Source organism: Coniophora puteana, assembly GCF_000271625.1.
Source record: "Coniophora puteana RWD-64-598 SS2 unplaced genomic scaffold CONPUscaffold_10, whole genome shotgun sequence".
NCBI classification, from domain to species: Eukaryota; Fungi; Basidiomycota; class Agaricomycetes; order Boletales; family Coniophoraceae; genus Coniophora; species Coniophora puteana.
In genome coordinates, this window is record NW_006913062.1 from 224,311 (window position 1) to 237,479 (window position 13,169).

The 13,169-nt window shown below is 52.0% G+C and overlaps 3 protein-coding genes across 3 annotated transcripts; 1 reads left to right on the plus strand and 2 right to left on the minus strand.

The window, feature by feature from the left end:
• Positions 1–129: 129 nt before the first annotated feature.
• CONPUDRAFT_107924 (uncharacterized protein) lies at positions 130–1,487 on the minus strand. The gene is made up of 3 exons (XM_007773064.1): positions 947–1,487; positions 756–885; positions 130–720 (listed from the first exon to the last, which is right to left on the minus strand). The coding sequence occupies exons 1-3, from the start codon at positions 1,360–1,362 to the stop codon at positions 184–186; spliced, it is 1,083 nt and encodes a 360-aa protein (XP_007771254.1). The 5' UTR covers positions 1,363–1,487; the 3' UTR covers positions 130–183.
• Positions 1,488–4,255: 2,768 nt separating this feature from the next.
• Positions 4,256–5,808, minus strand: CONPUDRAFT_138574 (Aldo keto reductase; the record flags this gene model as incomplete). The annotated part of the gene is made up of 9 exons (XM_007773065.1): positions 5,648–5,808; positions 5,499–5,583; positions 5,381–5,450; positions 5,230–5,320; positions 5,023–5,166; positions 4,680–4,952; positions 4,455–4,602; positions 4,365–4,384; positions 4,256–4,305 (listed from the first exon to the last, which is right to left on the minus strand). Exons 1-9 carry the CDS (start codon positions 5,703–5,705, stop codon positions 4,256–4,258), a joined length of 939 nt encoding a protein of 312 aa, XP_007771255.1. The 5' UTR covers positions 5,706–5,808.
• A 395-nt stretch (positions 5,809–6,203) lies between these two features.
• On the plus strand, positions 6,204–12,799 carry CONPUDRAFT_107931 (P-loop containing nucleoside triphosphate hydrolase protein). The gene is made up of 13 exons (XM_007773066.1): positions 6,204–6,767; positions 6,824–6,883; positions 6,932–7,033; positions 7,094–7,263; positions 7,319–7,474; positions 7,529–9,248; positions 9,308–9,469; positions 9,519–9,660; positions 9,718–9,807; positions 9,857–10,469; positions 10,520–11,009; positions 11,060–11,139; positions 11,189–12,799. Exons 1-13 carry the CDS (start codon positions 6,587–6,589, stop codon positions 12,677–12,679), a joined length of 5,457 nt encoding a protein of 1,818 aa, XP_007771256.1. The 5' UTR covers positions 6,204–6,586; the 3' UTR covers positions 12,680–12,799.
• The last annotated feature ends 370 nt before the right edge of the window (positions 12,800–13,169 follow it).

Genomic DNA, 13,169 nt, shown 5'->3' on the forward strand with positions numbered 1-13,169 from the left:
CAATACATGAAGTGGCCTTCACTACATTAAGCGGTGCTACGCTGGAATGGCTACAATATGAAAGCGTAAATATTACGAGCTCGGGTATGCGTTGGGTATGCAACATAAAGGGTATCGCTGGTTTCATAAGTAATGCGTCTTTGCGCGAAGGAGTGTTTAAAGCGTTAAGTATTCGTCAAAAGTCTAAAAAAGAGAAACGAGGCACGAAGCAACAAGAGCAAGTCCCATCAGCCCTTGCGACGAGGACATATCCCACCTGACGCTGCCCCCATTATAGTATGTGGGGGCCGTATTCTCAGAGTCCACAAGAGGCATGGCCTGAACCAGCGTTTGGTTTACACAGTCCATCAGCGTAGCGTTTACCCAGGAAGGTATAGGCGTGTCTGGTGCATTTTCGTCGCTGCTGAGCGTTGCAGAGTTGTTATACCCGTCCAGCGTGAGCACGGCACTGCTGCTTCGGTAGTACTGCACAACCTGGTATGGCTGCGGCGAAAACGGGTCACTAGAGTTGAATGGGACCGGCATCTGCGACGAGCCGTTTGAGTTGAGGTAGGAAGAACAGTTTGAAAATATCAAGGGGATGACGCTGGTGACGGTGCTATTGTCGGCGAGGAAGTGTAGGGTGGTGATCGTGTCGTTGGATTGGAAAGTGGCTTCCATCATCGGCCCGCCCATACGGGAGGAGTTGAAGGAGTCTCCGTACTTGTCTTCGATCAGCGCCTGCATTGACATCTGTACAGGTAGTGATGGCTCACCTCGTGGTCAATGAGGTAATCCCCACCTGCGCCGAGCGAACCTCCCCATACTACAGGCCAGAACCAGAACGGAAAGCCACGACTGGTGACACCGCGGCCCGATACACCAGGATATCCGCTTCCATACGATCTGTGGGCCCATACGTATTAGCACCTCCTGTGTAAACCCGGTAAACCCGCAGAGTACTGACCTCGTCCCAACAACCTGTGCCCTTGTCCCACCGCCCGCGCTCCGCCCCGAGAACATCTGCCCCGAAGGAATGGAGACAGCCTTGCCACCACCGTTGCCATACACAGACATCGACCGTCCGCTCGCAGGACCGCTTTTGATAGTTACGGGAGGAGGTGCCGGGCGAGATCCAGAACCACCCGAGGACCCAGTGACGCCGCCACCTTTGCCAGCGCTGCCACCCCCGGAAGAACCGGTGGATCCTCCGCCTTTGCTGCCGCTACCGGAGGATGAGCCACCACCCTTGCTGCCCCCGCTGGAGGACGAGCCGCCTCCCTTGCTGCCTCCCGAGCTCCCACCGCCGCGACTCCCACCTCCACCTCCGCCTTTACGGCGCGTGAGGGCATCGAGTTTAGGGGCGACGAAGGGGATATACATGATGAGAACGAGTTTTGCGAATGAGTCGCGAGAGTGATGGGCTTGGAAGCATATCTGCGATTTGCTTTATACGTTTACGTTCATTGCAGAGCAGCGGGAGGAAGCAACCGAGAGAGCACTGTGCCAAGGGATGCGGTGCACGTCGGTGTTCGGCGGCGTCAGGAGCCTTCGTTGTGTTGACGTCAAATTCCCACACACACCTTTCACGCCTCCTACAACGATGCCCAGTTCACGGCGAGCTATGGATTCATCTCGAAGAGCACAGCACGACAGCGCTTGGGTTATCAGTATCTGTCACTGCTGGCTAGAGAGCCCTCGGCTACTTACTTATCGTGCAGCATCATTCCCTTTACAGCATCCACAGCATATTCGGCACACATGATAACGACACTGCCACAGGCTCGGTGACGCGGCAGAACATCTATTAGAAATTCCTGTTGGTGACAGGCAAGGTTAGCGCAGGTTAATGCTCAAGTGCTCAGGGTGCTCGGGCCCGCAGGTACAATACCGCATATTACGGTACTGCCAACTGACGGGCCTGCGCACAGCTTATCAGGCAACCCGACAATGTAAGAAGTTCATATAAGTTGAGTTTACACGGACTATATATACATAAATTTCGAACTGCTACTGACCAGTGCTACTTTGATAACTATCATGATGTTGATGAAAGTTTTGGAGGTCATGGGATATTTCATGTTGCCGGCCTGAAACATGACCTCGAAGTGCATCGAACTTAACTCAAACGATGAGATATAAGGGCATCATAGTACTAGTGTGCCACCTTCAGTCTGTTACTCACCTGCGATTTTTTCTCTACCCCATGACTTCCGCATTACCTGATCAAGAGCTCACGCAGCTTGTCGCTTTTTTCAAGACATTCAATTATCTCAAAGGAAAGTAATCTGGCTCAATCCTCCGCTATACTAGTTTTTGAGGTACTCAATTTCTAGCTTCTGGGTTTACGTTTACGATTTATAACTACCGTTGCGCATTTTCTTGTTTCTTTCTGTCTGAGATTTGCTGATCAGTGTGATTTTAGTGCTCCAATTAGGCCAAGAAGTAGGTTCTGTTACATATTCCACCTTCGAACATTATTCATCTGTCCAGATAGAATTCATATGGGTAAAGATCTAGTTTCCTCCACTCCCAGGCTCGGCTTTCCAAATTGACCCATTTAGACCGGAAAGTTCTCCGCCACAGTTTGTGCTTACATGATTGTGGGATAACTTTTAATGTTAGTTGGTGGGGGAACTAACTCGCTGCATAGATGCGTTATGTTGGTGTCATTTCCGTATTGTAAGACTAGGTTTATGCCGACCGCAAGAGCGCGATAATAACTATATTCTCCTTAGATCTGTTGCAGGTATATTCACATCTTGACGTACCTAATTTAAACTCACGAATGGCTCATCCGTCGTCTCCAGCTCCGTCGTTTTCCAGTCTGTCAACAAAGGTGAGAATACCGTTAGTGATATGATGAAAGGGTTACTTATCTAGGCCATCAACTTCCCCACACCCAGGACGACTCTTACGCAATGTAGGTGGACACTCATTTTTTCTTTTCTTTGCAAAACTCCATGTATATGTACCCGACTAAATAAACCCAATCTCCAGCTGTATTTATTCCACTTCATAATTTTTGACCACTCCTGCTTATTGTGGTAAGGTCATGTCCTGGGAGTCGGCTTCGTCGACGTTAGCTTCATTGTGGTCATGTTCTTCTTACAAGGTAAGCAACGCCCTCCCCGATAAACAGAGACGAATGACGTCTTTAGGCATGATGGCTCTCAGGATTCATGTTTTATTTGAGAAGTCGCGAAAAATATTATATCTCCTTGCGTCTCTGTTTGCAATCACCCAGGCCGTCAATTTTGTCTCAATGATACTAGTGCTGCAACCCGGAGTAGAAAAAGGAGGTGGGATAACATCAGTTCACTCGAGAATAGACTAACAACGTGTGGTTCCCCACGTTATTCTAGCCGCTCAAAGTTACCTAGGTTTCAATGTGTGCACAATAACGTTCACCAAAGGCTGGATTTGGGTATCTCCTGTAGCAAATGGGTTTCTTCTAGGCTTTGAGCTGGTCCTGGTCGTCCTTGCTTTCTATCACGTTCACAGTAACCTGGATCGGCATTTTTGGAGGTCACCTACTCGATCGATGGATAAATTGGCCACCGTGATAGTACGTGATAATTTGGTGTATTTCTTTGTGTAAGAACATTCTCCGCTTTTCTACTATCATCAATGGCTTGGTTTTATACCTGTTGTTTATGACGCATTCTAGGTGCTTTATTGCGCTATTCTGCACAACCATGATCAACATTTATGCCTCCTCATCTAACGAGGTATGTCGTGTGCCTTTTGTTGTCTACACTTGGCGTTAAATCTCGCTTCCGTTGCAGAAGGGAGCATACCTCATTATATCGGAAATCATATTGGTTGGTGTAATAGGGCCATGGATGATACTCAGTCTTCGAAGTGAGCATAAGCACAGTCTCGAAGAAGGGCAATTATACGCAACAGAGCTATTCACTCTGAATTTCGCTTCTTAAGCCTCTTTATCGTCTTGCAGAGAGAATCGGCCTCTGCGAGTACTCGGGATATCTGCGAGTGATGATCCAAGTTACGTTGTGGTAGACGCGTACTGCATCTCAGGTTCTCACTTGTTACCCTTACATCACCTCAGAAGTCTGCTTGTTGTTAGCGTTCTACCTTTCCTGCTGTCTACCCCTTAAATCTTTCTAGATAGTATCCTCAATATTGCTCTAGATGTTATGTATCTTCCAAATATCGTACAAACTTGTTGATTAGATTGATCGCCCTTGGTTATGATCACAACCGTGCCTATACCTCCTCTTAGTCTTCACACCGAGCTCAAAATGAGGGAAACTCATGCAGTTTGCGTGAGAACGGGCCAGTTATCAAAGCCAAGATCAATACCTAGACACGCGTAGTGAACGTTAGCTGTTTAGAATTGTCGAGGGTGTAGATGAACATACCCCAAGGAGGCGTGACAAGCCTGCGTAATCAAGACGAACGATCAACTCCATTGAACACAGTTTTCGGAGGCAGCGGTCAATATCACGCACCGTTTCTGCTTGCCGTTGGCGGCGACGGCATCCAAAACGGCGACATCTTCTTCAGTAAGCTTCTCGTAAGCGGTAATTGTATTATCTAGGTTTGTCTTGATGCGAGCAGGTGTGACAGACTTGGGGAGGACGACAATATCCTTCTTCACTGTTCACAAAGGGATATGTCAGTAGTAGTCGCCTGAGACAGAAACAGTGGAGAATACGAAACGGGGAAATACGTACGTAGATACCCGAGCAGCACGTCGGTCGTCGCGAGTCCGTGCTTCTTCGCGATCTCAGCAGCCGTCTCGTCGGTCATAAGCGGGGCGTAGTTCGATCCAAGCGGAGAATACGCCTGGGGAACGATGTTCTGCGACTTGAGGTAGTCGATCAGCTTGTGCTGAGGGTTATACAGGTGGAGCTCGAGCTGGTCTACGGCCGGCGGAATCTCGGTTGGTAGGATCTTTTGAAGTATCTTCTCGGAAAAGTTGGACGCGCCAATGGCTTTGGCTTTGCCTGAGACGTTCGTTCGGTGGATATGTTAGTGAGAATGAGATGCCTAATGGAGGGCTGCAGATAGGCATACCTTTCTTGCAGACGGCTTCCATGGCTTTCCATGTGTCCCTGATGTCTCGCGACTCATCGATGTCGCGGTTGCCGTTCGGGCGTGTCGGGAAGACGGGATGATTCCCGCTTTGGTTGAGAGCAACCGGCCAGTGTACGAGGTAGACTGCATAGCCGTCGTTGTTCAGGTTCAAGACTCTGGATGCGACAAAGCAATGGTAATACTTACGGTCAACATAATCCGTGCCGAGGTTGGCGAGAGTCTCGTCAAGGCACTCCTCGACGCGGCTGTGATACGTGCACCAGAGATTGCTCGTGATCTGGTGGTGGTATCGGGGATTAGGTTGAGCCGAGCTTTTGATATCCAGCAGCATACGCACGAACACCTCCTCCCTGGGAACACCTGACGCACGGAGGCCCGCTCCGACCTCTTTCTCGTTACCGTATGACCTAGCATATGTCAGCAGATCATCTATTGACAGACGGTGGACGACTCACCAAGCGCAATCGATATGTCTATATCCCGCCTTTAGCGCCTCCTCGACAGCGCGAGCAACCTCGTTGGGTCCCGATTTCCACGTTCCTGCGATGGAGTAGCCCCTGATCAGCACGACTGTATCTGTGAGTACATCGACGGGAATGCTCACCCAGTCCAATCCCAGGGATAACCGATCCATTGTTGAGCTTGAAGTTAGGTCCGGGCATGGCTGTATAGACGCAGAGATAAGTTCGTATCGCGAAGTCTGGTGTGTTCAGCCCATCTCATGCCCAACCTTTATAGCCGGCCGACAATCGGAACTGCGGGCCGTGCGGGCCGTGAAGCGGTTGGCACGCGCCCACCAACTCTCGAGGGTTGGGGTGGATTCGGGGTAGATTGTGGTCAGCTCTTCTAGCTTGATCACGAACGACTGGTTAGAAGGGGAGCTCCTTCTGTACGAGCTTGACCTCATCTCCGAGAGAGAGCGGACGAGTTCCTTAATGGTCAAGGTCTCCCGCAAGAGGTCACCACTGTTCGTTACAAAGGTCGGTATGTTATCATGTCATGGAAGCTCACTGGTATTGCATGATTCAATGACTTGGTTTCTCGGGATGAGAGGTTTAACCGGATGAGGGAAGAACGTCGGCCGTCGACGACTCGACGTCAACGCGATGATGGTCAGTTAGGCAGCCGTGACCGGTTATTCCCGACGTTCGCGCCGGGGCGTTTGGCACGTCCCGTCATCGACGATCGTGTCGAGCCTTCCTTCTTCCTCCACTTACGTGGGTCCTCATCTATCCAACGTTGTCTATCCTTTTAACCAAGTGAGGCTGAATCACCGATCTGCATCCCACGAGAAGACGGCGCAATGAGAATTCAACTAGTTCGGCAGGTCAACAGTCGTCTCGATTGGATACATGAGGCGTTTGGCAGATGAAGTAAGCTCAAGTCGGTACTGGGTCATCGTTTCGGAGGCCACGTTCTGCGAAATACGTAAATCCGGCATTCGGCATCTTGCAGGCGCTTATTTACCTATACTTGGGCGATGTTGCCATGAGGCGGTCTCTCATTGTTTCTCCTTCCACCTCTCCTTCCCCAACAGGCTGCGATGGATTTGGACGACTACGACACGGCGCGCTTGAAAGTGGAGACTGAGGCTTGTACAGCCAGCACACCCCAAGAGGCTTTGGAGTGGCTGGATGTAGAGTGGTTCAGTCAAGCAAGCAGGCGTGCTCGATGGATGGACCTGCTAGGCGACTACGCAGGCACAGAACCGTTTGTTATCGATGGTGAGTGTTCGATGCGATCAAGCGAGAAACCAGCTTAATTGTCCGCTGTTCAACAGGGGACTCCATCGTGCAGATCGTGCTTGACGACCCTCTCCTCGCACTGGCAAAAGTTGATGGTATGTTTCATCTCTTTCGCGGCGAGTGCTGTTCTGATATGCGGCCAGACCCCACGAGCTTCCAGCTTTTGCATGCAATCTACTCTATCGAGCGCCTCATCAACGATTTCAAAAAGCGCGGTGCCGTCTTCGACATCGTGTTTTGGAAGGGTGAATGCTCATGTTATAGCTTAGTTTCGGGTAGTCGCTAATCCTGATCCCCTCTGATAGACCACAAGCACCTTTCCATCCACTCTGGAGCACCTGATCAGGAGGTCGCTTCACGCGCCCTCGCTCGACAGCTTCTGATCAACCATCTACGTCAGCTTCAAGATACCACCGTCCATTGTTTTGAGAACATTCGGGACGCTAAATGGAAAGAGTATCAATCGCTGGCCAAGGTACATCCCCAACCACCGTTACTTAGCGCATACATTGACTCATCCCCTACCCTAGCCGATGTTCGTCATGATCAACGACGGCGGCCTGCCCATGAGTGATGACGCTTGGAACGCACGATGGGTCTTGGTCCAACGCAAAGTTCTGGCTGAGCTTCTCTCGAACGGGATCTCATTCGCGCTGCTGAAAGGCTGCGAATTCCGGGACTCAAAGGTGATTGGTCCCATTTTCGCGTTACCATGTAACCATGTTCACCTGTCGTTTTAGATCATATCCTTCGTATATGAAGCCCGAGGAACTGAACGTTGGCCCAAGGAAATCAATATCGCTCATAAATCCGCATGGGCGGCGCTAACTTCAGCCGCTCTTAAGTATCCCGCTCAGCATCTGCTGAAGGGCTATACCCCCGCACAATCATTACAGCCGATGCTTCAGAATGCAGCCCGCATGTACCTTGATATCTCAAGAGACTCGGCCAGTGTAGAGCTGCTATACGCTTTTTTCCTTCACTGCGGCGTCACCAGCGACCTTTCGGTCTTCGAGAGGGCTGTTCGGGATCAACCCTTCCCAGTAGAGACGCAGAAGACCATTCTGCAGTTCTATACGACTATGTTTGTCGTGTTGGAGGCAGTCGTCTCACGCACGAAAACCAGTCTCGACATCGACGGCCGTGTGTTTGTCTCTGTTCTCGGATTCCTCGTTGAACGAGGTGACTCTTCCATTGACGATGACTTTGGTCCTACTGCATCAACTTTGGTACGAAACGTGTTCTCGTCGCTCGACTGTGGTCAACCAGACTTTTCTCGCCTCCGCCCTTTACGCTTTCTGTCGCAGCAGCCTGGAAGACTTGATCCTGATCCTGAGCCCCTCGACTTACTCCCGTTCAGCAACGACGTTTTCGACTCTGAGCTCGCAGCAGTTCACGTGTCCACCTCTAATATAGATGTTGAGGACATGTATTCCTCCTCACCTCATTACTCCGGTGGCACTGTCTTTTCCGACACCCATCACTGGCACGCCCATCGGCGAGCACTTCTCCCAAAACACCTAGGTGGTGAGCAGGCACCTCGTCTCGAGGGATGGGCGCGGAAACGACAGCTCCGCGGGGATCAGATCTTCATGCGGCAGCTCCAGAAACAGGCGGGAACGCTTACCGGTGCTCAGGGATACGCGCTCCAACAGATCACGATCCCACCTGTAGGCACCTCGAAGCGCCCGAAACAGGCGCCAGCGCCCAAGTCTGCTTCTTCGACGTCCCAAGTTGCCAAGGAAAAGCAGAAAGGCGGTTCGAGGAAGGCGACGATGTCAAAGGCGGACAAGATTCGGGCTGATAACCTAGCCAAGAAGGCGTCAGAGGCCACCTCGGAATCCACGAAATGGCTCGACGGGGTCATACGCGAGAGCGAGTCGTCGGCACCGACCACCTCGCCAGAGAAGCGCCTTCAGTACCTGCGCGACAAGGAGCGAAGCTTGCGTCTCCAGGACCCCATGACGCGCACGCGGTTCACGGTGTACGAGTTGCACTTGCTCTTCTTGCAGTGGATCGATAATCCTGCGCGAGACAGCGCGACCACGCGGGATACGTATTCCGTAACAATCGTCCGCCTATTGAAAGACCTGCGGGCGACGGGATGCTCAGCACCGGACGTCCGCGACGCCGTCAGTGCATCTCTGGGCGCGCTCGGTCTCAGTGGTCTCAAGGACGCACTCGTTCCAGCGGTTGATATCGGGGAGGACGAGAAAGAGAAAGGAAAACGGGTGCTGGGCTTCAAGTTCGTCAAGCTTGTCAGCAGTAGGACGGGCAGACCGGAGCACGACTTCATGTCGGTACGGGAGGATGCCGTCGTCTGGCAGCTGCGCGTCTTTGGTGAGTATATGGACCGAAGCATGGACAGCCAGCCCGATAGACGAGTCACGTTCCAGCCGGATGCTTGGCAGAGGGAGGTGTTAGATGCAATTGACGAGGACAAGTCGTTGCTCGTCGTTGGTAAGTATTTCGCCCGCTTTTACTCCAATTATATGATCGATTGATTACCTCCAATGCAGCGCCCACATCTGCAGGAAAGACATTCATCTCTTACTACGCTATGGAGCGCGCCCTGCGCGAGTCGGATGACGGGATCTTGGTTTACGTTGCGCCTACAAAGGCACTTGTGTCTCAAATCGCCGCTGAGGTATATGCACGGTTCAGCAAGACAATGGATAGCCGTAAGCGCAGTCTTATCTCACTGGCTAGTCGCAGCTAACGCTTCCGCAGGAAGCTGTTGGGCAATACATACGCGAGACTACCGTGTCCATGATCCGCAGAACTGTCAGATCTTGATCACAGTTCCGGACGTCCTCGCAATCATGCTCCTCGCGCCCGCGCTCGCAAGGGTCTGGACGCCGAGGCTCAAGCGGTTAGTATTTATTTCCGGCATTGAGCGTCTACCGGTGTCGCTGATGTTGTACGACAGGATAATCATGGACGAGATTCATACCATAGGCCAGCAAGAGGGTGGCTCGGTCTGGGAGCAGATTCTGCTCTTAGCACCTTGCCCAATCATGTACGTGAATATAGTTTTTGTGCAAAATTCGGACACTGACTGCTCCTAGCGGGCTTTCAGCAACCATTGGCGAACCCGAGAGGTTTAACGCTTGGCTTGAGTCCGTCCAGCACGCAGGAGGATTTGAACACAAATTCGTTTACCACCCTCACCGTTACTCGCATCTACGCAAGTTCTTCTATAACTTGCACGGTACGAAGAAGGTGTCATTCACCTCGCTCGATGAACACGAGTCTACGGAGCGAATGCGCTTTCTGCATCCGATCTCTGCGCTCGATTTCGGTTCTCGTTCTATTCCTTCAGACCTCGCGTTGGAGGCTCGGGACACCCTCACTCTTTATCGCGCGTTGCAGGGCTGTTCAGACGTGTCTAAGGAGACATTGGAGCAACTCCGACCGGAGGTGTTCTTCGCAGGCAAAGCCTTCCTCCAGCAAAAAGACGTCATTTGCTATGAGCAGTCGTTGAAGGACGTTGTGGTATCACTCGTGTCCATGTCGGATCCTCGCGACGCTGTCTCTCCGTTGCAGGCCGTTATCAAGCATCTTGACGATGATCAACTCGCTGCGATGGACAGGAAGCTGTTGAACAAGCAGCCTAAATCCGAGGCTCTTATCGAAAATCTTCCTTATTTCGTAGCAGATCTTCACGCGCAAAATGACTTGGTGCGTATGAGACACACGATTCTGGTGTATCATTACTTACATCCACCCAGCCTGCAGTGTTCTTCAACTTTGAGCGAGGCGGCTGTGTTAACTTGGCCAAACGTCTGGTCAAGTTCTTAGCCGATAAGGAGCTCAAGTTCCGGGAGGTAGACCCAGGTTGGATCAAGAAAATGGCAGAATGGGAGGCGTGGCGCGCTGGGGCTAAGGATCGCGAGCGTGCCGCCGCGAGGAATAAGACAAAGCGAGTTGCCGTTGAGGACGTGAGCGAAGCGAGCGATGGGTTTGCCGACGATTGGAAGAAGAAGTTCAACCCCAGCGACCCGCTTCGGCAGTTCTCTCTTGCTGGGCACTCGTCGTACTCGATGGATGACTTACGCGACGACATCAAAGAGCTGACGCGTCGGAACTCTGTTCCCCAGTGGGCAATAGCGTGCTTGTTGCGTGGCGTAGCTGTTCATCATGCTGGCATGAACAAGCATTATCGAAGTTTGGTCGAAGCGTTGTACCGCAAAGGCTTCGTTCGCGTCATGTTCGCGACTGGTAGGCCCGAGTCTGAAATTCACTGATCCGTCGAACTGACCATTGGCTAGGCACTTTGGCGCTCGGGATCAACGCTCCGACAAAGACTAGTGTCTTCTGCGGCGATTCACCTTTCTTAACTGCCCTCATGGTAAGCCGTATAATATCGTCTGTAAGCTCAGTGCTCACCCGGATATCAGTACCGCCAATGTGCTGGACGCGCCGGTCGACGTGGGTATGATCTTCTCGGCAAAGTCGCCTTCTACGGCCTCTCGCTGGACCGAGTCAAACGGCTCATCCTTTCTCGCATCCCATCCTTAGCTGCGCACTTCCCCATTACCTCAACTTTGGTTCTAAGGCTCTTCAATCTTCTCGAGGGCTCTGGTCACGCGCCTACCGCCGTCCATGCCATCCAGCGTCTGTTCCGTCTTCCGCGCATCGCGTTCGCATCAAGTTCTGAAACAATGACTGGCGAGGGTGGAAACCAACTTCTGCATCACCTCCGCTTCAGTATTGATTATCTCCGACGAGGAAGCTTGCTTGATTCCACGGGACGCCCCCTCGACTTGTTCGGAATTGCCGGTCAACTTTACTACACCGAGCCAAGCAATCTTGCCCTTGTCGCCCTTCTGCGCGCTGGTATCATTCACCGCATCTGTAAAATGAAGAGTCGCACAGATGCGAAGCTTTCTCTCGTTACGCTCCTCGCGCATCTTTTTGGGAGACGACCTCTTCCGGGCGCCGCCGCGACGGAGAAGTTTCAAGAGGCCATCAAGAAATCTGCTTCAATCGTCTTCCTTCCTCCGCTCGAGAAGGCAGCTGCAGCTGCCCTTGAGACGCACGAAGAAGAGACCCTACAGGTGTTTTCAGCCTATGCTCGGGCGTACGCTAAACAGTATTCGGAGCAGCTCGGACAAGACTGTGAGCTGCCATTCAGTAGACGTCGGTTTGAGGGCAACACCGAGAGCGTTGGATGCGCCTTCCGCCTTTCCCTCCGAGCTACTGCAGTTAGCGTTACCACGCGGTCAGCATTTGTGGCCACATCTGGGCACGCAGACACTTTTGGGAGTGTGCAGGAACTCGCTCGCACTACTCGCAGTGGAGTGACCCTCAACGAGCACGCGATCCCGACCTTCGGAGACATCATCTCGCATACGGTCCAAAAAGGAGGCCGCAAGGATGGATCTCATGCTTTGAACGCCTATCTGCTCGACTTTTACAAGCACGGTCAGGAGCAGGCGCTCGTGACGGCAAACGGCATTCGCTCGGGCGATCTTTGGTACCTGCTGCAAGACTTCGACCTAACCCTCAAAACGATCCGGGGTGTTCTGGCTACATTGTTGACGAAGTCGGCAACAGGCGGCTCAGAGCTTGACTTTGATGCTCTTGACTTCGACGACGGGTTCGATCCCGCAGAGGTAGATGACTGGGCTGATGAGGCGCCGGCGTCGGTGGCCATCCCTCCTGTCCAGTCGCGAAAAGTAAAGGCGTCCAAAGTTGTTGACAGCTGGGACGACGAGGACGAGGATTCCCAGGTTGATCCAGAGGGCACAGAACAGAGCGATACAATCAGAGTAGCATCCTCTGCGACGCTTGGCGGAGGCAGTTCTGCGTCGGATCGGCAGGTTTATGACTTGATTTGTGAGGTGCTAGAAGAGTTTGAGGAGAAGTTCCGTGCTATGTGGGCCTAAATATGGGTTTCTTGCTTTTGTAAAGTACTAGTGCTGCTGCATGTATCAAATATCCTCTGCCGTGCGTGTAAAACACCAGTGGTGCACCACACTTCTGAAATTGCATTAACGTGAGCTAGTCCAGGGTTGACACCATCGTTGAGACGTTCTCAGGTTCTCTTGGGCTCTTCACGAGTCTTACCAGTTTGTCGTCTCCGCGGCAGACAGACAAATCGCGCTCGTAGCTATGTTCGTCTCGACTGAAGTGGTATTCTACACATCAGCGACTTGCGATATTAGGGCTCTGCAGCAGATACTGTAGCATCACCCTATGCTTCTCAGCTGCCACTTGAGTCCTCCTCCTGCATGAGGTATTCGGGACATTATTGCTGTCGCACGGACCTTGAACTTGCCCCCTGAGCCTGCTCTAGTGATGAACGCAAAGCCTCGACTCTCGTCTCGATCGCTTCTCTCCACAGGCAGCAGGTATATTCTGTCTGCTATGGTTATT